At 37.6% G+C, this 23814-nt stretch overlaps 1 protein-coding gene across 1 annotated transcript in view; it reads right to left on the minus strand.

Annotated features, from left to right (window-relative positions):
- The window catches only part of si:ch211-196i2.1 (collagen alpha-1(I) chain), a 94080-nt gene that overhangs the window by 51339 nt on the left and 18927 nt on the right, over positions 1-23814 (minus strand). Inside the window, exons 2-6 of the mRNA XM_053479234.1 lie at positions 17059-17203; positions 16471-16629; positions 14032-14227; positions 10119-10250; positions 9719-9805 (exon numbers count right to left, since the gene is read on the minus strand). Coding sequence (XP_053335209.1) covers positions 9719-9805; positions 10119-10250; positions 14032-14227; positions 16471-16629; positions 17059-17203 — 719 coding nt within the window. The remainder of the gene's footprint in view (positions 1-9718; positions 9806-10118; positions 10251-14031; positions 14228-16470; positions 16630-17058; positions 17204-23814) is intronic.

The following is a 23814-nucleotide window of genomic DNA, read 5'->3' on the forward strand; positions in this document are numbered from 1 at the left end:
AAAAAAAATATAGACTCATCTTTATTACAGTAACCAAAAATCTGGAGCTGTTTGTATGACAACTGCTATAAATATCACTTTTGTAAAGTAGATTATACTGGAGCTGTATGTTTAGAAACTAAAACCACAGAGACTGTCCCTTACTGCCCATAAAAGCAAAACCAAAGTTTCTACATCGTTTTTGCAAATAAGGTGATATATTAATAGATTAATTTTATCTTGCAAGAAGTAGCTTGTCAGGTTTTACATGAGTATACAGCCACAGTGTAAATCTTTATCCAAACAAATAAATACACATACCTTTAACAAGCTATTCCTCAGACCCTGTTGTCTTGAAAGTACTTGACCTTGTAGGTCAAGCAGAATCCACCCTATTAGGCCCAGCCAAACCCTCATGACTACAAACACAATCCACGAACCAGTGGAGCTCACACACACAGTGCTGTCACATCACGATCCACAACAGAACCCACACTGAGGAGGTGAGATAGATTTTACTCACCAGGTGCACATTCTCACACCCACTAAAGTATCACTCATCCACCCCCCACAGTCAGGCACACACACATCCACACAGTACTTCACAGTAACAGTTCACATCCAAGTCTCAGCTTTGATTTAGAAAGTAGTCTCACCTACAGTGCTATGAAAAAGTATTTGCCCCTTCCTGATTTCCATTTACTAAGTGGGAAAAACTGTCCAAACCTGCTTGACCCTATGTGAAAAAAGTACAGGTAGTCCCCGACTTATGAACATCCGAGTTAAGAATTTACTTGCCACCCTTGGCAGTCACAATTGCAATCAAGTTTGCAACAACTGGAAATGAGTCTTTCACATCGTTGTTGAGGAATATTGGCACATCCTTCTTTGCAGAATTGTTTTAATTCTGCTTCATTGAAGGATTTTCAAGCATTAATGGCCTGTTTAAGGTCATGCCACAGCCTCTCAATTGGATTTAAATCCAGACTTCGACTAGGCCTCTCCAAAACCATATATATATATATATATATATATATATATATATATATTTTTTTTTTTAGCCATTTAGAGGTGGACTTGTAGAAGTAGGCTGGCCAGTCCTGGGAAGGTTTACTACAGTTTTTTCTATTTGTGGATAAGTGCTCTCACCATGGTTCGGTGGAGTCCCTATGCCTTAGTAATGGCCTTGTAACCCTTTCCAGACTGATACATGTCCATCACTATGTTTCTCATTTGTTCTCATGGCATGATCTGCTGCTTTTTGAAATCTTGTAGCAGGCTTCACTTGGATGTCTTGATTCAACAATTTTGTCAGTAATTGGGCCTGGGTGTGGCAAGTAAAATTCAACTCAGTTTTCCAAAAATGTAACAAATATGGCAAAAAAAAAAGAAAGTTTACTTTTAATGGATAGACTATGCTGGGTGTGAGTGAGTACTGTATGTGCATGGTGCCCTGAGATGGACAAATGGACCTACTTCAACATGAAGCCCCTAACAATAGTTGAAGACTTGGTTATGAGATCAAGGTCAGTAAGGCAAATGTGGTAGCATATGGTGAGTGCATCAATCTTGACCTTTGGCCCTAATGATGCTAAGAGGGATGAGTTGAGGTCACAGTGAGAAATTGTTTAAGTGAATGCAGGAAAACATTAGTTTGTTAAACATTTACTTGTCCAATGGCAAGAGCATTTAAAAAAACTTTACCTTACTTCTTTTAGACGATCAGTGCCATAGTGTCCTTTAAAAATAAACATTTAAAGTTTTGACTAGTGAATATGCTGACTAGCTAGTGTGTTTGGGGGAAATGAAAGAATGAAAGGGGTTGGATAATGTCATCTCTAGACCTTCAAGTGGACAGATGTTTTAAAGTTTATAACTTTTCAGGGTCCAGTGGGTAATACCTCAGACACTAGGAGTAGGAGATTTAATAGGTGGATAACAATAGGAACATTTTAAACAGGCGATTTAAAACACTTCAAGAGTCCAGAGTCATGAGACCTACAGCATGTTAAAACAAAGGTTAGAAAATCATCTAGCCCTTTGACTATGAGAGAAAGGATTACTACAAAAACCACAACAATACTACAGAAAGAATGTTTCGCCAGGGTAAATAAGATATCCTGTACCCAGCCCTGATGTTGGAAGGTGAATAGAGAATGCCTCTATTTTATTAAAAATGTAAATGATTCCTTAAGTGCCTTATCAAACAGATGTTAAAAGACAAAAGAAGGCAAAGAGAAGGGAAAAGGAAGATAATGAGAGACCCAAGAAAGTCCACTGACAAATCTCTACATGTATGCTCCAGACATTTTCCATTGACTTTACATGAGTTATACAGCCACTTTAAGCCACCTGCGGTAAATCACTGCTTTAGAAAGGTTAATTATAAGTTTTAAGCTCTGAGGCCAAGAGCACTGATTGCTAAGAGATGAGCACAGAGTGAAGCAAACTGAAGCTGTGGTTTTATTGAGTGTCAGTGATCATTAAGGTGATTCACTTTCCTTATTTATTGTCCTGATTCTATTGATTTTATTATATAACCATTTCTGTGGCCATTGAAGAAATAGAAAATATTGAACGCTTACTCTAGGACATTCACTGGTATTTGTATTTTCCTGCACGTGGATAGAAACAGTGACTGACCCCTGAACATGAGTTTGATAAACACTTTGACTGTCAGCACTACACCTTACAGCATACCCCAGGTTATACAGTTAATCGTAGCTGTTCTAGATGGCACAGCCATCTGATACTTAGAGGGATATTTAAACTTCGTCAGATAAGAGAAGATGTTTGGGAGAGTTGTGCCTTAACTTGCTCTTCATACTTTGCCAGCTACTTGCTTGTGCCATGGGTTTTGCTAAAGGGCATTTATCTCACTTTTTATGTAGACAGATATTTTATATTACTAAATAATATTAAGTCTAGCAACCTAATAGCAACACTGATAACAAACCTCTAACTGTTTTTTCCAATATGGCAAAAGTACATGTTATTATGGCCGACACTAATGCTACCTGTTGCACCATACAGTATGTTATGTACAGTATACTGTATATGGCATCTTTTGGGATTTTCACATTTACCTATGCGTTTCCTACATGGTATTTTCTAAATTGTTCAGGTGTGAATGAGTATAGACTAATTTGCTGCCAGCTGATCTTTATGGAAATACGTTAGTAAATTAGTGCAAAAGGAGACAGAGACAGGAGCACATGTTCAGTTAACGTAGAATGCTTAACCTTTGTCCCCAGTGATAGATAAGTAACTTTCCAGAAGTTTTGGAATACAATACATTACTTTTATTCCCCATGCCATGATTTGACATATAAGTTATGTTTTCCTTGTAATATGTAGAGAAATGTTCATTCAAACACTCCTTAATATATCCTGTTGATTTTCAGATCATTGCATAGTCCAGTGCAAATTGCAGGGCTGATATTGGAAAAAATTCCTGAGTCTAAACTTTTTTCCTTGCCCCCGAGGTGAGTAGGCGTGGGGGTACTATGTATGCGATGCACTTTTAACACATAACTTGTTGGCCCCTGGGGCCAAATATATAAACAGCCTATATATACCCCTGATCATCATTATTGTCAAGTGGCTCTTTTTAGATATTTTCATATTTGCATAATGCCCCCAGTATTATTCAAGAAAATACAGCATTTTCTTCTCAATATGTTCAGTGCCTAGATTGACATCTTAGTACAATCACTGGAAGTAAATGCTACAGATGCTACAGCCATACCAAGACAGGTCAGTAAGTGGCAATAATAGTACTCCAAAGTACACAGGAATTGATTAACTAATTGATAATCCTTTGCTAATTTCTTACATAAAATTTTTAAATTAGTCACACGATCGGTCATTGAGGGTGGAATATTATGGCGTTATATTCCTGCCCCAATTCTGAGCGATTCTGCGCGTGCGGTGTGTCTTCCCAGCTCGCTCAACATGTTCTCCGTTCAACCCTGCCTGCATGCGCGTGCAACATTTATTTTCTCGACTCTGCCTGTACGCTCGCTCAACTTTGTCCAGTGTCAGAAAACTGCCACAAAACTAGCCAATCACAGACATCCACACGCTACTGCTGATTGGCTGTTCCTTCTCTATCACCTGCGCATCTCAGATCTAGAGAAATGACAGATTAATATCCGCGAACCTGATTTAAAAAATTTTTTTTTTATTCCCCCCACAGCCACAGTACGCCGGAAATCCGGCGTGGTGCCGGAACGCTATCACCCCTGAAATTAAATGAAATGGAAAATCACTACGCTTAAATATAAATTTTACATTAAATAACATTTTAGTGGAAAGATAATATTTTTGGACATTTTTAAATTTCACAGCAACAACCTGACATGATTTGGCCAAAGAGCAAACAAATTAGATAAAGTATTTTAGCAACACTACTGTCACAACAATAAAAAAGGACATAACCAGATCTCTTGAAGCTGTTGAAATTAAAGTAGAGAAACCCATATACTTGATGGAGGCCACAGAAAATTAATGTCATGTTAAGGCTCTCAAAGTCTCAAAAAGCAGTGCTGTCAAACCATCAGCTATGTAGGGGATGCTGGCCCTCTCATGCTTAAGAGTGTGACAGAAAAAATATGTTTTTTTTTCTTTCGTGTGAAGCAAAGAAATTAAATGAAAAGTTTTATACATGCTATGTAAACACAGTCAGGGTTTTTGACACTTGGCACCCCTGAAGGGATGATGTAGTCTCTCCTAATCCAGTCTAAACTCAGTCCAGAGTCATCCTTAATCTAGTGTGTGACACACTGTTAAGAGACTTGACAACTTAAACAGTGGATTGTGTGCTATATGGGAAAAAGTTCTGTTGGTTTTGACTTGATAGGATTTTTTTCTTTTTGCTGGTACTGTAAGTTCTGGCTCCTCTCTTGTAAAGTGTATGCGTTTTACTCAGAGCTGTAAAAAGTGAGTATGCAGTGTTGCAAGAGGTGAAGAAAAGTTTCCGATGAGAACTACAAAGCAATCACCTGAAATTCTTGACAGTGCCTTGTCTCTAGAGCCGTGGTTCTCAAAGTGTGGGGAATACAGACATGACAGGTGGGTCGCAATGAACAGGAGGAAATTAGTGGAAAATATTTTTTTTTAAATGCCTGATTTAATTAATGCTTTTCTTCATTGGCAATAAAATTCATAAACTCAAAACAAAACAATCACACACAAAGAAATGGGTCATTAATACAAGTAATTTAAAATATCATCAGTTAGGGGCCCGGGAGAAAAAGTGGAACCATAGTGCAACAATAACGGTTTAACTTTGGCATGTTAATTGCAGAGGAACAATATAAGGAAACTTTCACAAAGCAGGTCAGTAGCGTATGTAGTGGACAATGGGATAAATTTGTTACATGGACCACAAAAAAAGCAGGCGATTTAGCGCAAGCAGACAAAAAAAAAAAACAGGCAATAAGCCCTATCAACCAAAAAGCCAGCCGAAAAGAAAATTTGATAAAGCCTATCAGTCAAGGCATTACTGATGTCTTTGAGAATCTAAGTAAAGTTGCTGAAACCAGTGATTCTGAAACCACCACAGTAATCCCATGTATTAAGCAGCACATCTCTTCCCTGAGAGGGTTATTCAAAAAATACTTCCCAAACAACAGTGCTCAGTATGACTGGGTTATGATCCATTCAAAGCAATGGGTTGGTGTATTTTGGTATTTAATTTAATTTAATTGACTGACTATGAGTATAACATTTATTATACTCGTATATTGTACATACACTTAATTTATTTTGTATGCTACTTTTGAAATCTTTGTCTTTAATTTGCAATTACAAAGTATTTAATTCTTTTCTACTGTATATGCAGCACCAGCCGATTTCAGCTCTGCTGAACTGAACCAATTCATTGAGTTGACATGTGATTTCACCCTGAGACTGAGGTTTACAGGTCAGACACTGAGTGAATTCTGGCTGGGAGTGGAGAGGGAGAATCCACTCAACAGCCAAAGGGCTATGAGCATTCTTCTGCCCTTTGCCACATATTATCTCTGTGAGATGGGGTTTTCAGCTGTTGCTTCACTGAAAACAAAGTACAGATCCCAGCTCAACATTGAGCATGGCTTGAGGGTAGCAGTATCAAGCCTTCAACCACGTTTTAAAAAAATACAGTACAAAACAGGCTCATTGCAGGAACTAATGCAGTGATAAGGCTCACATGTTCATTCTGTTGTTCCTCCTGTTCTCGACTTGTTCATGGTTAGGCTAAGTTATAACAGTTGCACTTGTAGTTTACCTGTTTTGATCCTATTGATTAAAAAAATTATATTTCAATAAATTTTAAACAATTTTTCATCTAGAGCAGTGGTTCTCAAACATTTTCTGTCATTTCCCACTTAAGGGGGTGGGCGAATTTTCAAGTCCCGCTTGTCAACAAAATGATAATGAAATCGGCCAAGTTTACTATTTATTAAAATATCAATTTTCAAACCAATAAAATCAAATAACACCAAGTTCAAAACAGATAAAATACTTGTGCAATTGTTATAACAGGCTTACTTTGTCACTTATCTAGAGCTTTTTTTCAAAGAAGTCGAGTGGCTTATTAACGTGACTGGGGTGTGTTGTCTCTAAGTGTCTTGCTACTTTGTTCGGTCTCATGCTGTCTGCTGCCAGCGGTTTAAGACACAAAACACACACAGGTCTCTCCTCTGCCCCACCATCCCCACCATGAATTCAAGCGCAGCATAGGCTTCATTATATTTTCCTATCAGCTGGCGTTTTGGTTGATTGGGCTGATAGTGCTAAATTACCTGCAAATGTATCCATTGACCGGTTTGTGACGGCGGTAAAGATAGTTTGATATTTGCAAATTCACATCTCCGAATTCAATAGCTGCGTAAATAAACCCGCAAATAAGATACCCACATATATTTCCGCTCTAGATTGTCTTTAAGCTACATCCGCCTTAAATTATACATGTTTAAAAGCATAAACATCATTATTCTCTACGGCGCAACAAATGATTTAGGGATCATCGCAAAATGCCGCACACCAACAAAAAGCGTAGAACGATATTGATCTTCCCTTCTGTTCAGCGCCTGAAGGATCAAAAAGCAACTTTGTTGCCACATTGGAAACAAGAAATGCCAGACTAGTACTGCCTGGTAGAATATTTATTTTTAACAAAAATACAGAAACATCAGCATACACATTGGAATAAATAAAATTACATATATAATACCGAATATTTCCTTATATATTGTTCCTCTGCAATAAACATGCCGACGTTATTGTTGCACTATGGTTTCGCTTTTTCTCTGATGTTATTTTAATTTACTTGTATTAATGATCCATTTCTTGGGATTGCGTGGGATTGTTTAGTTTCGAGTGTCCGATCTTTATTGTCAATAAAGAAAGGCATAAAGTAAAATAGGTACTTTCCTATTATTTTCCACTAATTTCCTCCCATTCATTGCACCCCACCTGTCATGTCTGTATTTCCCACTAGTGGGGCGCGCCCCACACTTTAAGAACCACGGTTCTAGAGCAACATGGGTTTCTTCTTATGGAAAAGGGGCAGATGTGGAGCAGTGGTGGTTCATTGTGTTAAGGTTGGCGTTTCAAGCCCCGGCTCCGTCAGGTTGCCACTGTTCCGACCTTAAGCAAAGCCCTTAACCCTGTCTGCTCTGGTGCACTGTATAATGTCTGACCCTGCGCTCTAAACTAGGATATGTGAAGAATAAAGAATTTTCCTGTGCAGTAATGTATATGTGACAAATAAAGGCTAAGGGGAAAAAAAAGATTCCTGTTTTGGCTTTGACAGCCTTCCAGATGAATTTCAGGACTTGATCAGCATGTGCACTATCAGCATATGCAGATGAAAAGAAAAATATGTGACTTCCATACAGCTTAACCTAATTCATGGGAAATAGTACAGGACGTAGTATTTGTTGGTTACTCCTGTCCACTCCTGTATCTTACTGGTTGGTTAAACTCCTTTGGTTGGTACCCTCTCATTTAAAACAATCAGTCCACCCTGGGTAAAACTGGAGACTGAGTTCAACCAAACAAGTACCCGTCTGCGTTTAAAGTGCATAAATATAGGCTAACGTCATACATCTTTGTAGTCCTTTTGCACACGCGCGGGTGCGTTACAATAATAATAATAATAATAAATTTGGAGAACTACTACTACTAATAATAATAATTCTGAATGAAAATGAAGAATAAATACATATCAGTTTGAGCTTGACACGTTTATGAGCTCTGTCGCTTGCCGTCAATGGGCGCCTAAGAGACATAACATTTTTCGGCTTCAGTAGACACACAATACTTTAGACTGAAACACGACTGCCCCCTACAGGTATTGAAGGGCATTTTCACAGCTTGCCGCGCGCACTCGCGGCAAGTCGTGGGATCCCTTTTCCGAAAACGTGCGTTTTTAAAGGCCAGATCTGTAACTGACTGAAGACAAAAAAAGTTAATTCTGATTAACTGGAAAGAAAGTTTGCAGCCCTAGATGATCAATGCAGAGACAGTGAGAACAAATGCAAAATCTGCAAATCAACAGCTTCCAAAGGATTAGATACTGGCTGCATGAGGACAAAGTCTTGCAGCATGACTCTTTAATCCAGCTATACACTATGGAACAAATGCATAAAGCATACATTTTTATTAATATTTTTTGTGTGTGCTCTAATATAGCCTCAAGAACTGGGCCTCACTTAAGAATGGGCTTCACTGAACCCTGCTTGCAAAAAATGAAAGCTAATGAAGTATTTACCTTTAACCCTCCTGTTTAAACCGGTACAAGGCATGCCAGCCAGTGGTGATTAATTATAGCAGTATGGACCATGCCTGTCCCACTGGGATCATGTGCAAAGGAAACAAGTTGCTAAAAGTCCTGTGGTCATGAAAGCCACCACATAAAAAGGCATCACAAATCAAAGGGTTATGCCACAGAAGTCTAAAAAAGGTTTCTGCAAAAATATTAGAAGATGTTTTGGCTATGTTACTTTCTTGAAGCCAACAACTTTGACATTGCTTAATTAAATCCAGATGACGGGTGAGGGGTTTAGACATATACATACACTGTTCACATGTCTAAAATTTATTGTACTTGGCTTTGCTTTAGATCTTACTGTACATTAGGCCCATGTATAATCACCTTTACAAAACAAAGAGTTAGATTAAAGAGAACACTGACTATACATGCACTATACATATACTTTAACATACATTTGATCTGTCTTAAAATCACTGCAGTAAAAGCAGGTGAAATTATACTACTGAACCAAATGAAATCAAAGAAGGATGACTTGAATGCCTTTATATTTGGTTATTTGTGCATGAAGCAATCAAAAGAAACAAGCAGCAACTATGACCATATGTCTTTGTATATGTTTTCTAGTTTAACATGTTACATTAGATCATGATTTTTGGGCCTTGCTGTAACAGATAAAAGATATCCATAACAGTTTTCTGGATAGAATATTGAATTACAAAGGTCATGTTCTGTCTGGTTAAATCTGAAGACAGAAAGCTAATTCAAAAAATGAATCATCACCCATTTGGCAAATCCATACTTATCCTTTCTGTTTAAAAACACAACCCATAAGCTTTTGACACAGTCCTGTGTTTAAGGAGATTATAATAGGGCAAAAAAAAAAACTGGATCTCTTTCAGCCTGTCTCTCCTAAATGTGTTTGGATAAACCGATGGCCCATTAGTATTGACAGTTTGGAAAAAAATAACTCCTTACACTCATTGCCGTGCGGATCATGTCCCGTTCCTCTGGATTAGCATTCTCCAGTAAATCCTCCAAGTCATTTGAGGACAGCAAAAGCTCCTAATATAAGAAAAACACAGAAAAGTAATTAGACGTAAAAGTGGAAACACCCACAAAAGAGCCCATGCATGTCTGTGAATTGTTTTGCCAGTGGCTTAAATTTGAGCATTTTTTTTGCTTTTTGCTATAACATATAGCATGTTGTCTTGCTGTTTTTTGTTGCTTGGAAATACTATAGATATTTAATGTGCAATGCAAAAACAGTGATTTCGCCAGAAAGATTCACAGGGCAACTTTGGAGCGTACAGGTTGAATCATGCCTGGGAAAAAAAGTTTTTATTTCTTTATAAATGAAGGAATGAAGCAGCCTCACTTCTGGAACTTGAGTGTGTGGGAAGCGTTTGCGTTTCTGAGCAGGTCCATCACATTGTGGCGAAAACACTTCACACTGATCTCTGGCTGCATCCGGCTCACCCATTAGGAAGGTCACCTGTTTCAGATCGCCCTAGGAAAATAAAGGACACAAAAAACGCACACATTTATTATAAGGCTTTTATTAGAACGTTCAAAGGTTTTTAGACAGCTACATTTTTCATATTATTGCCTCTGTACACCACTACAATGGATAAAAAAAAGAAAAAGCTTTTGGGTTTGGTATGGGGCGATTTAAGTGTAGACATTCAGCTTTAATTCAAGTGGTTTAAAAAAAATATTACAATATCCTTTTAGGAATTGCATGCCTTTTATAATCTTATAATTTTAACAGGCTCAAAGCAATTTGTATATAGTAACATAATTAATAAAATAAGGCTTGGTTTTGTTACTTGAATACAAAAAATTTGCAATCAATGGCAGCATGAATGGCAGCATGAATGGCAGACTTCACCACTATTTTTCTCCGTTGAGATGTTTTACCTTTCCTGCAACCTTCAGTTGTTGCTTGTTTGTGGGTCTTTTTGTTTATAATTAAAAGGCATGTTAAACTAGGTTAAGGTCAGGTAACTGACACAGACCTTTATGTGTTACATTTTTTGCTTTGGGAGAACATTATGGGTCTATCCGTTTTGCAGCAGTATACTATATATAAGAAAGCTGAGGTCAATACATTTTAGAATTGATTCTGCTCTTTCTATCAGTAGTCATATCATCAAAAAACTCAGTTCCAATGATGCTACCATGTTTAACAGATGATATGGTATGTTTTACAACATAAGCACTTGCTTTCTTCTCTACCAGCCATTCTGAAATAAGTTAATCTTGTATCAGAATTAAGCAGCCTTTTAGGATTGTTCAATTTGTATTTTTATTTATATTATTTTGCTTTTTATTTTTCTTTCTATTCTTAAGTGTTTCCAGTGGTTTGCATCTTGATCTCCCTGTTAGATGTCTGCACTTACCTTCATTTAGGCATCTTCTAATTAGACTTTGACAGCACTATGTCCACCTTCTCTGAGTGTTTGTCGTCTGGCTAAAAGTTGTAAAGTAATTCTGATGAGTCTGTTTTGTTTTCTTTAGTACAACTATGCCCTTAATGTGCATTGGGATTTCTTTGTCAACAACTAGGTAATGCCATTCAACGCTTGGAATGAAAGGCAAAACTTTCTTCTCTGTAATGTGTCCAAAAGTAACAAAGACACAGGCTACAACTAGCCTGCAAACTTGCTCATCAATCTGTTCAAATCCATTTTATTGGTGGCACGAATACAAAAATTGTGTCACTGTCCAAACAGTTATGCCCCTGACCGTGTAACAATAAACGTGCCTGCCAGCGAGTTGGGTGTATAATTGTGTGAACAGGGCTCTTAATCATAGCACTGCATGAGATCATCCTAAGGCACTACCTAGACTTCAAGCGGTATTAACTCTCTTTTTTTCATGTTTACCTTGTCTGCAGCTGTCCCAAACTATTTTTCATAACTGTCATTCAATTAATTAATCACTGACATAAAAGAAAATTAGTTGGTGGTGCTGGTTCCAAAATAATCCACTAAAAACTCTTCTATCCAGGTGCTTTTAGTGATTATTGGCATTCCTAATTGGGGTACTTACTGTAACTACACCAAACACAGACACTAAGCAAATGTCAGTCAGCCTACAAACTAGTTAAAACAAGGTACAGTACAGTATAGTGTGAATATGAGAACTACATAAAATCCTTAGTACGGTGTAGTTATTCGAGCCCTTGGCCTGTACACGCAACTATTTTGTAGTTCGGAATGAGTACATATAGTCATATGGTGTAATGGTCAGGTGTCCACATTTTTTGACCACATAGTGTATATATTGGCAGACCATTAGGACTTAAGTTGCCAACTCAGCATGATCTGCACTGAAAATCAGTTTGAACACTGTTTTCGAGTAGACCTGTGATCTCACATGTCTAAAAACAGCTTTCACACTTGTGTAAACAAATGCGAAAATGCTTTTTAGTGATATGAGATAAATAATTATGGAATATGAATATCTTATGTAAGTAGATCTGGATAAGGGCATCTGCCCTTTAAAATGCTGTAAATGTAGGGCCAGTAAAAAGCTAAAGATTCTATTGTGCAAAACAAGATACAGATGCTATCAGAATTCATGAACATACATGTCATGACAATATTGGGCTTGTAATAAAAGTTTTCACTATCGTTTTTTAGGGTAGAATGATTGTACAGCATGCAAATTTAATAGGACAAAAGTTTTATTTTATTTTATAAGGTATTGTGAAATCAACACAGGATAAAAAAGTTACCTGATGTTTGGTTGAGTGTTCTTTACCAACTTTCACCTTTATAAGATGCTTCCGGTAAACATTTGACAAAGAAACCGTCTAGCTGATTTGAGGTTATGCTGAACAATGCTGAAGTAGTTCTGAAGTCCTTCTTTCTTATTACATCCACTTGTGCAATGCAAAGGATTCATTTGCAGCAGTAAAAAAGCCCTAAAGCATGATGCTGCTGCCACAGTTGTTAACAGTTGAATGGCTCACCTGTAATCCTCCAAACATACCTCTTGCCAAGCTTTGGTAGCATTTGCAGCATTTCGGTCCATGGCAATGTAAAACTGACTACAAGTTAAATTAAGCCTTTATTTGTCACATATACATACTGCACAGAGAAATTCATTCTTCGCATATCCCAGCGTGACTGAGGTAAGAGTGCAGGGTTAGCCATGATACAGCGCAAGGATGGCAACCTGGTGGAGCTGGGGATCAAATCACCGACCTTCCAATCAGTAACTCAGTGCTTTAGCCCTCTGAGCTATTCACTGACTTAAATACAAGCAGTGACACTTTTTTTCCAGCAGTTTCCAGTTCATGGAAGGCCTGTATTTTGGTTGTTCACCCCAAGCTGATGTTGTTCAGCATCAGGAATTGTCAATCCCTGAAAATGTAATGACAACTGCTACTATGTTTATGAGAAATTTCTGATGATTATGAGATTATTCCATTAAGAGTTGCGCATGAATAATAAGTGTAGCGCTTGAATAAATCTACCCTTCTTTTTCTCATATTTGCACTGAGGTTCTTGGATGTTCACATTGTACTGTATGTTTGTCAATCCAATGAATGCAGTCAAACAAACCGTTTTTATGTATCACTAAGAAGCTACCAGCTGTTGTCAATCATAATCCCTAACAGGAAGTTACAGGGCCTTGGGCAAATTAAAATACATCTCAAATGTGTAAATTTTTGACCCTGTATGTACAGTACCTGTATAATTCTAACAAACTGTGTTGGTAACAGAAAAGCCAAAATAAATAAAACCTTGTGTAAAACCAGATGTTTTACAATCATTCTGCTCTACAAATCACTGCAAGCCCAATACTGCCATGAAATTCGTGTTCATGATAATTGTACAGAAACTTAGTAGAAAGACTGCAACGTTATATGGTTATTGAACTATAGACTTGATAATGTGAACAAGCTGTAGTTGCCTATGTTGATAAGCTTGTAACAATAAAATTAGGTTTTCCAGGGAGATTACATGATGGAAAATGCATCATGTTATTGGATAAGTGCAACTACAGATGTTCCTGATGTCCCTAGTGGCACACGGTCCTGTATTTTAGGGAGTAATTCATTCCTTATAAACAAGCTGGGGATAGGGCTGTCTGTACACGGCTGGGGATGTCTTCATGGGTCATGTGGTGCACTTGGTAGTTGAGTGACTGACTTTCACTCAACTACCAAGTGGTTTAAAGACACCTTTTTACTCTGATTTGATTTGTAGTAAATAATTGTTGTTTATTCACAACATGTACTTAGCATGCCTAAATATTCTCAGTAACTAAGTTTGTACCTCAAATGGTGTTTCAAAGCCCTCAATGATTCCTCCCACCATTATAAGCCCGTCAGTAGTGATTTGTAGACCCTCCTTGTAGGCCCAGTCTACACTTTCTACCATGGAGCAGTCCACATACAGAGCGAACCGGCCTGTCGACACGCTCACTGCCACTCGATGCCAATTCCCATCAGACAACACAGCCACCGGAAACCTAAAATAAATCAGATATAACTGTGAAAACTTTTTTGGTATGTTATACCAAACAATGTTTGCAAAGCAAACTAAATAGGTGTGAAATACTTTTGAAAACAGATTTATTTTATTAATATACAGTACTTGCATGACAGACATTTATATGCCAAATGACATCATATTATGAATCGTAAGCGAGCAATGTTTTGCCAAATTTATATTTTTTTGGTTTACTCAATGTGCCTGCTCTGTGTATGGAGGACTAAACATGACATAATTATAAAAAAATAAATGTGTGAATAAATAAGTGAATATAGAAATGAATAAATACATGAATAAATAAATGTGTGAATAAATGAGTAAATATAGAAATAAAAAACATTTTAATAAGTAAAATTACATGAATACAATAAGACCTGGAAAATTGCTAAATATATTCCTACTTTTGTTTATTAACATATTTCAAGATTTATTTATTTTTGAATTTCCACATTTCTTCATTTATTTATTTTTGTGTCACATTACCTTTTTTATCAATTTTAGTTTTTCCACATTTTTGCATATAAAGTGGAACCTTGGATTACGAGTAACACGCTTTACGAGTGTTCCGGAAGACAATCAAAGATTTTTAATAAATTTTGACTTAAAAAACGTCTGTTGTCCTGGTTTACGAGCTCCGAGTATCATGTATAATGCATGTGCTTCTTGTTTTGACACCGATCGTCGCGTCAGCACAACTGAGCCAACGGTTTTTCTCTCTCTGGCGCTGCGGGTATTCATCTCCCCTGCTGGGTCTTAGTGCTCGTCTCTTACTGGTATAATCAATCCGTGTGTGTGTGTGTGTGTTTCTTTCTCTTGCGCTGCAGAGTGTGTGTGTGTTATGTGTGTGCGCGCATAATTTGACACCGCGCCTGTTCAAACACAAACACACGCTCTCTTTCTCTCTCGCCTTTACTGTGTGTCAGTGTTTGAGTGTGTGTGTTATGTGTGTGTGTGTTTTTCTTTCTCTTGCGCTGCAGAGTGTGTCTGTTATTTGTGTGCGCATGTGTAATTTGACACCGTGCAGGTTCGCACACACACTCTCTCGTCGTTAGTGTGTGTCAGTTTCCGAGTGTGTGTGTTATGTGTGTGCGCGCGCGCATAATTTGACACCATGCCGGTTCACACACTCTCTCTTTCTCTCCCTTGCCTTTAATGTTTTTGTGTGTGTGTGTGTGTGTAAAACATAGAGGGGGTCCCTCACTCACACACAACCGGCACGGTGTCAAATTACGCTCGCGCACACACATAACACACACTCAGCAGCGCAGGAGAGAGAAAAACACACACACACAGCGCCTGTGCGCATAAATGAAAACACTTATTGGTCAGAATTTATTTTGACTTTTTTTTAAGGTAACATGCAGGTTAATTTGTTTGGGCTGTAGAATGTATAATTTTAATTTCCATTATTTCCTATGGGAAAATGTGCTTTGATTTACGAGTGTTTTGGAATACGAGCCCGCTTCCGGGATGAACTATGCTCGTAATCCGAGGTTCCACTGTATTTATTTCTGCATTTTCACATTTCTACATTTAGTTTTTTCTGCATTTCCACATTTTTACATTTATTTCTTTGTCTCTGTATGCTGATAAGGTAATTGGGCCTTAGGGCACCTCAGACAGAAGCAATCGATCTAATCAGCGTGATGCTTTTTAGTTATCTGAAACTAACTTTGCAAATGGCTGCCAACGAAAGACCGTTAGCACACGTTCTTATAAGCCACATAGACATTTATGTATTTGTTCATTTCTATATTTAATTATTTATTCACACATTTATTAATTTATTTCTATATTTAGTTATTTATTTACACATTTATTTATTTATGTATTTATTTATTTCTATATTTACTTATTTATTCACACATTTATTTATTTATTTAGTTCTCCATATCTGTGGGGTTTGACAGTGAAAATCTGCTAGTGCAATGGGATGTATTAATATAATCATCCTTACCCTACTCTTACAATTATGCTCCATATTTTTGCACTTGCATCAGTATTAGACCACAAAATCACATTTTTACTAAGCGGCCATTTATTTGCAGTGTTGACTTCTGTTTGTTGATACCATGCTTTTTTTTTTCATTTGATTTAGAGTTTTCAGACCTACAGTGATATCTTACAACCCCTCCCCATACTGCTCTATTTGAGCTGGATACCATTTTGGCAGTTTTCACCCTATTAAGAGTGCTTGTGTGTAAAGACATTCGGACTGACTCGTAATGTCGCTGCTGCGTGCTGATAAAGGTAAAAGAGTGGGAGCTGATGCGGATCTGAAGGAGGATGTGACCATCTGGGCCAAGAAATGTAAACAGGCTACGGTCTTCATGCTGAGAACTGCGTAGCTGGAGGAGCAGGCTGAACTCGTCATCAAATCTGGAAACACAAAACATGTAAAAGAATAAAGCGGTGCTTAACCATGTCAATATCAAGCATATCAGCGTTGCTTTTGGAAGTCTGACTTATTTTTAAAGAATATTATAGTACTAGATGTGCCCGTGATGTTTGTGTGGAATTTAAATGCACACTCAGAACTGTGTTTTAAAAAATGTACAACGCCATCTGTTGAATTTTCAAATTAGCAAAAAACTTACCGTGAAGTATGTTTTACAATTTATTTAAAAAGTAATGCACTGTAATCTGCAAAAATTATAAAAATAACCAAGAATCAGAAAACTGCCTATATAACCATCTGCCCAGATAACCATCATTTACAGTGTGGACATACGCTATTTTTAAGAATACAGTATACTGAGATTGAGAAATGAAGCGGTTGTACTGTGTGAGCAGGCTTACTGGATTTACCTTTGGCCAAATACATGGCGTAACGGCAGGGAAAGAGTGGAGTACTGTCCTACACGCAACGCTGCACATCTCTGATCTTCTAGAACTACAGAGGCATTACTGCTGTTGGCCACCTGCCATAGCTGATCCAGAAGATTGATGGCTTCTGCAGAGAAAGAGAGAGAGAGTAGATATAAAACATGGTATCAACAACATGGATATCCAAGAAACATGGCAAAGAACTGTACGCTGAGTTGTTGCCAGAGGTAACTTAAATCACACGTTAACACATCAGTATACTAAAAGCTGGCAACAGCTGTTTGCAGAGTAAGCTCAGGTGCAGATGAAAGATTAGAGCCTGTAAACACTGTTAGATTAAACAACTGTGTTGGTTTTGTTTAAGCGCCTAAAAATTCATTTGTGCTGCACAAGACCTGACGGCATGATGGTGAGTCTGCGTAGTGCCTTCAGGAAATCGCTTTTAATAAGAAAGAGATCGGAATATCTCATCAGGACAACCCAATACAGATCTGGTCATTAAGAATGCACGTTTCGAGAAAAAGGATCTCGCGAGCTGCCACGGAAGGGCGCGGGAAGCTGTGAAAATGCCGTTTATTACCTGTAGGGGGCAGGCATGTTTCAATCTAAAGTACTGTACAGTATAATGTGTCGGCTAATGATGAAAATGTGTTATCTTTCTTAGGCGCCCATTGACAGAAAGCAACAGAGCTCATAAACATGTAGCTTTCCTGATGTATTTGACCCTTTTCGTCCACAGTTTCAAAGTCTATTCCCACATAACAAAAGTTCTCATGTTCCGCACGTCCTACCTGAAACATTGCCCAAAGGAGAGGTATTACAGTTGTAGTGAAGCTTTGTGTGCCACCCCAAATAAAGTCATCTACATGACAAGCAAGTACACCAGTCACAGTGGAGTTCTTATCTAACCAATAGAAAACAACAGGATCTACTTTGGATATCTTTCTTCCCGCCTTTATTACAATTTCCTTTACTTTGTTGTACCAGTATAGTGAATCATCAGCTAACCCATATACACATTTCTTGAGCTTCCATAGTATTCCCTCTCAGTTGGCCTCAGGAGGAGGTTTGACATAGATTTCACCTGACACTTCCATATCCTGAAAAAAATGCAGATTTTATGTCTATGAAATTAAGAGTCCATTGTCCTTAACAGCTCACTACCACAAGTAGCTGTAACGCTTCTGAAGCACATGTGGGCGAGTCCAGATCTGACATCTCTAACTCTTCAAAACCTTTAGCCACTAGTCGTGCTTTTGGTACTGGTCCAGTAGGTATCTCTTTGAGGGTACAAACCCATCCAGTGGAAATATACTTCTGTCCCTGATTCTTCACTTCTTTAAATACCTTGTTTGCATTTCAGCTCTTTATTACATTTTGTTTTGCCAAGTCAAACGTAGTGTTCTTTGACACGACAAATATGAGGAATTACTCAATAGGGTACACAATAAGAGCCCTCGTTTACCTCCCCATCGGTAAATTACAGCATATACAGTATTTATTTTATACAAGCAGGCATATGGAACTTAACACTTACAGATATTAGTAGCAACAGACATGGAGGCAAAGACGTTTTATTCCACAAAGAATGTTGCCATTTGTGCGGGCAAAAAACAAAGGGTAAGAAAGCCTTTTAATAATATGTAGTATTTATTCAGTTCATTAATTTTTCCACTGACTTTATTTGACATTCAGATTTTGTTGTAGTCGTATACTAATTCTTTACTGTCTGTATAGCGTTCTGGAAAAGAGAACAAGTCGCCTCAAAGCACAAAAAAACTGAACACCCGGCTCGTAAAAAAGAAAACGGTATGTACTGTATTTTTCTTGCAATACCATTAAACAATCTCAGTGGTGTGCTAAAGGTATTAAATGTTTTTCATGTTGGCTTTTACAGGCTACATTGATCAACAGTCGGTGCCCCGCTGTAACCAGCAGATCTAAGGATCAGTTATCGGCTATGACACGTAGCCTTCTGAGCTTGGAGGCCAGGGTTGGTTGGTTGGAAGCACTTTTAAAGGAGAAGATAACGTCACATCCGCCAACAGTAGATCAGTCTACGTCCACAGACAGTCGGTCGATGTTCCTCTATTGATGCCAACTCAACAGTTGTCTGCAAATTGGACTCTTATCCACGACATTGCTGGAGACCATTCCACATCAACCATTGGACACTTGGACGATGTCGATTTTCGCTTACCACCAGCCGCCTTAACACCCCTGACTGACCGTACCAGATTGCAGATTGATAAGGAAAATGTTGCATCAGTGGGTTCAACAGTTCCCCTACGACCTGTAAACCATCAACTAGCAACTGGTTCAATACTCCACTTTAACAGTTCACCAGTTTTAAAACATTTAAGGTGAATCCCAATTCTACCCCTTACCCCTACACTTAGCCCTACCCCTCCGTTTGGCGCGTTCACGTGAAGGGGTAGGGGTGTCTCATTTCTCTTTTGGTTGGAGGGGTAGGGCTAAGGGGAAGGGCCAGATAGCCCTCGAAACGAAGATTTTTCGGGACCTCACTTCAAACGAAGGGCTAACGAAATTTTCAAGATGGCCGCTCACTCGAGCAAGCAGACCCGTAAATTTAACGATTTTTTGCCATTAATAAGGATTTTTATGACAAGTTTTTATTATATGTATATTAATTTTAGTCTTGTGTTTGTGTTTATGGTGATGTTTTGTAAAAAAACGTTTGCAAAAAAACCGCTAAAGTTTGCTAGCGGATAGCGCCGATTGCGCAATATTACAAAAATATATTTTTATGTCATATACACTTTACTACATGCTACAAACAAATATGAAAGTTTAGTAGCACGGCAGTTTGCCGAGCTTTTGGTAACGCATTGATTGTTTTGCTTACGGCCATACTGTATGTGTACATGTAAATGAACGGATACGTATGATGACGTATAACAGTGTTGTAGTGGTGTCCCATTTCTTAGGGGAAATATTTTAACCCTTCCCCTTTCCACTTCGTTTTAAGGGACAAGGGGAAGGGGCGAGGGGTAGGGGAAGGGGTAGGGGAAGGGGTAAGGGGTAGAATTGGGATTGGGCTTTAGTGTCTTCTCTTCCCCAAATACTTTGACAACATACACTTATCAACAATTATCAAGAATGTATCAGAATTTTAGAATTTCATATGAAATCATATGAGATGCGCGCACAAACACAGACAAACTCTCCATGCACACACCTATAGTATGACAACAGGTCTTCACTTCGTAATACACCTGTCCATAAATAAAAAAGGAATGTTTAGGCATATAAGCTAAATATATTTCACTTAAATATTAGAAATTAAAACAAGGAAAGAAGACACGCTGAGCTTCAGTTCATTGTGATGTACTGTACGTAGACTAAAGGTCTAGGAAGGAAACAGTTGTCGTAATTTTACAAAAATCTGAATATATTCAGTAAATTTGTGAATTACACTAAAAGTATCAAATTCAACTATGATGTCTGATTGAAGTCTGGTACCACTACACATTTTATTTCTATGTATTCTATTGTTTTGCTGGCAAGCGCACTGTTGTGTTGTATATACAAAGCGAGTAGTCTATAGTTTATACCTGTTTGTTTGAAGCACTTCGTGTTCATATAAGAATTTTTACTTTAAGTGAATTAATTTCAAGACCAGTTAAACCGAGGCATTAAAATGTCTTTCGTTTTTTTTCCCTGTTAAGACAAAAACTATATAAGACAGTTATTATAAATTTTAAAGCACGATTTTGGGCATCTCATTTCATCATTTTGAAAAAAATATGGAGCACATATACACACATTTATCATGAAAGATCTACTGTTAAACAAAATAAAATATATGTTTCCTTCAGCATTGGAAACAATATTGTTTAAGGCTAACTAAGTATACACAATTCTTCGTTGTTCTTGGTCTGGCTTTTAAATAAAGTCCTTCCATGCGCCCGCTGGCGGATATTCAATGAAGCAACACATTTATTTAAATTCCCGAATGTTGCTTGTGGGATTTTAAGGCATGGCGCGCGCACAATTGCCGCGTTTTACAGAAAAAATGTGTATTCTTAATGGCCACATCTGTATATAATACTCCACTTTTTTTTACTCCAGGTGCAACAGTGTTTGAGCTTACAGCACAGTATATGAGAAAAGAAAGCACATACATTATGACCCCCGAACACAAGCCTAGATGTGCTCAAGCAGGGCAGCGTGGTAGTAAAGGTGATAAATAAACCTTTGTGGTCTCCCAGGTGCTGTCAAAAAAAAAAGCTTCATTTAATCCAGCATGGAGAAAGCAACTCTGCATAAACAGCACAGCAAGAGCAGAAAACACAACTGCCAGACGTGACAGATGAGAGCGGGCTTTCTCACCATGGTGGCCTGAGCTAATCCTGCCTCGTGTCATGCTGCATGGAATCGACTAGCAGAAAATTCCAGTTTGAAAGAACAGTCTGATTATGACAGGCGCAGTTTACATTTACACATCATTTACTTTCATGCTTCAGTGTGTTTTGCTTTTCATTGGAACAGCAAAAGACACACAAAACATGCATTGATTAAAAATAAAGCCATGCTAAAATAGAATGATTAATATCTTTTAAAGCCAATACTATAGAGCCCTGGGATCAAAATATTAATTTTCTGGTTGTAATGACAAGTCTTATGGGACCCCAGCGAAAAACTAAACAAAACAAAACAAAAAACATTAACATCAATTAAAGCCTGTCACTGGTGGGTTGGCTGAAAACAATGTGGAAATAGGGTGGGCTAACTGAGAAAAGCAGAACATAAACATGATTTGCACTATGCAAAGGGAATGATAGATATACAGGACATAACTGTGACTGCTCCCATGAAGCTTAAAAACCTTTATGTTAACCTTCATATTCCTTTTTTTAGAGCACAAAGCTCTCTCTAGATTTTCCATCACCTGCACTTTTCAGTTTTTCTGTAGTTTTTCAGCATTTTTTCAACTAACAGCACAAATGAACAGGTGTGCACAAGTGAATAATAATCTTATTTATGAGTAGGATTTTCATTTACTTTTGCGTCTTTAAACAGTTTTGTACCTGAACCAACAATCGACTAGAAATTAAGTAGTGAATAAAAAGTGTTAAAAAAATGAATTAGAAAAGTGAAGTTGTTTTGCATGGTTGTGCTAAATTATATTGGAATGAATCAAATTCATTCAAATTAAATTAGACTCATTATGCTGACAGTTACAGCAGTAAAATAATAAGAGGTTTAACAAGACACTCGTATTAACATTTTAAAAAACTAGTATAATTCTATGGAAGAATAAAGTCTGAACAAATTTAGAGATCTCCTGCTGGCTTCGCTGCTTTGCTCAGTATAATCAGAGACCACACATGCTCTGCTCATCACCTTTTCAATCTCAGGCAGGTGATTCAGGTCAATAAAATCAACAAAAGGACTACACACGCGGAAAACAGTTTTTCAGACTGCTCAACCCGATCCCCAGCTCACACCCTCTTCTATACCCATGCAGACACACACCATGTAACACTGTGAAAATGCCTTAATATATTTATATTAAGTTGCTTAGGTTTTTCAGTTGCTTCGCTTTGAAAAAAAAACTGACAGATGTTTTTTGTTTTTTTTACTCTGAGACAAAACAGACAACGAACGGACAACATAAACAACACAAACCAGATACTTAAAGTTTTTTCCTGGAAGCGTGTGTTTAAACACCTTTGCTCCAACCTGAGGGCAGGCTTATGCTCAAAGGTTCTTTGTGACACCAGGTTCAACTATAGCATTTGAAAAGGAACTGCAGGGCTTTTGTTGACTTTTTTTTTTAGTCAAGCATTCTTTAAGTGGTCCTGTGCAGCAACCTGGGGGAGCATGCTCTATGCCAAGTAGAACATTCCTTGCAGACACATCATGTCTGCAAGCAGACTTCCTTAGTGCACACACACAAAGAGATTTAAGGCATGAACAAAAACAATACACAGACCTTTACCACACAAATGGAAAATACAACATCTCTGCACATGATGTGTGTAAAGGCATCAGTTCTAAAAAAATCAATAATGTAATCAGAAATTAAACACCTTTAACATCATTTTAATTATGGAAATACTTAAAATAAACATTTTCATTCCAAAATGATGTTTTGGCCCCAGCCTAATCTACTAACCTACTACAAATCATAAATCCATTAGCTAGCCACACTGAAAGTTCCAATGTGTTTTGGTTGCCATGAATCCTAACTAGCCTAAAACCATAGAAGGACTGATATATAACAACAGGTATTACATAATAACAGTGTTGTGTTAGTAGCAGAGTAACATGATACTTGCTCTGTTTTCTCAGGTTTGTCAGGTTTTTGTCTGATTCTAAAATTGCTTCTCCCAAGCAAACAAATCTGAATAGTAATGGTTGTAATCACACTTTGTCTGACTCAGGATAAGTATAGAGAAGTTAGACAGGTTTGTTACATTTCTGCAAAGCGCATTTTGTTTACAAGCCAAATAAAAACTTGTGTTTTGGAAAAATTTATAAAGAGTAGCGCTTATGATTTTTACCTCCTGATTTCCACCAGAACCAGACCTCTAATGTTTCAATCACTTGATTTGACAAATGGCCTGATGTGAGGATACCCAAACAGCCCTAAACCTACTGATTGTTTAGACACCTTTCCTTGAATGTCAAATACTTTTATAAAAATCAGAAAATTTGTCCAAATTAGTGTTGTATTATAATGTAAATAAATTACGTGCCTGATATTTTATT

Source organism: Clarias gariepinus, chromosome 19 (assembly GCF_024256425.1).
Source record: "Clarias gariepinus isolate MV-2021 ecotype Netherlands chromosome 19, CGAR_prim_01v2, whole genome shotgun sequence".
In the NCBI taxonomy this organism is placed as follows: Eukaryota; Metazoa; Chordata; class Actinopteri; order Siluriformes; family Clariidae; genus Clarias; species Clarias gariepinus.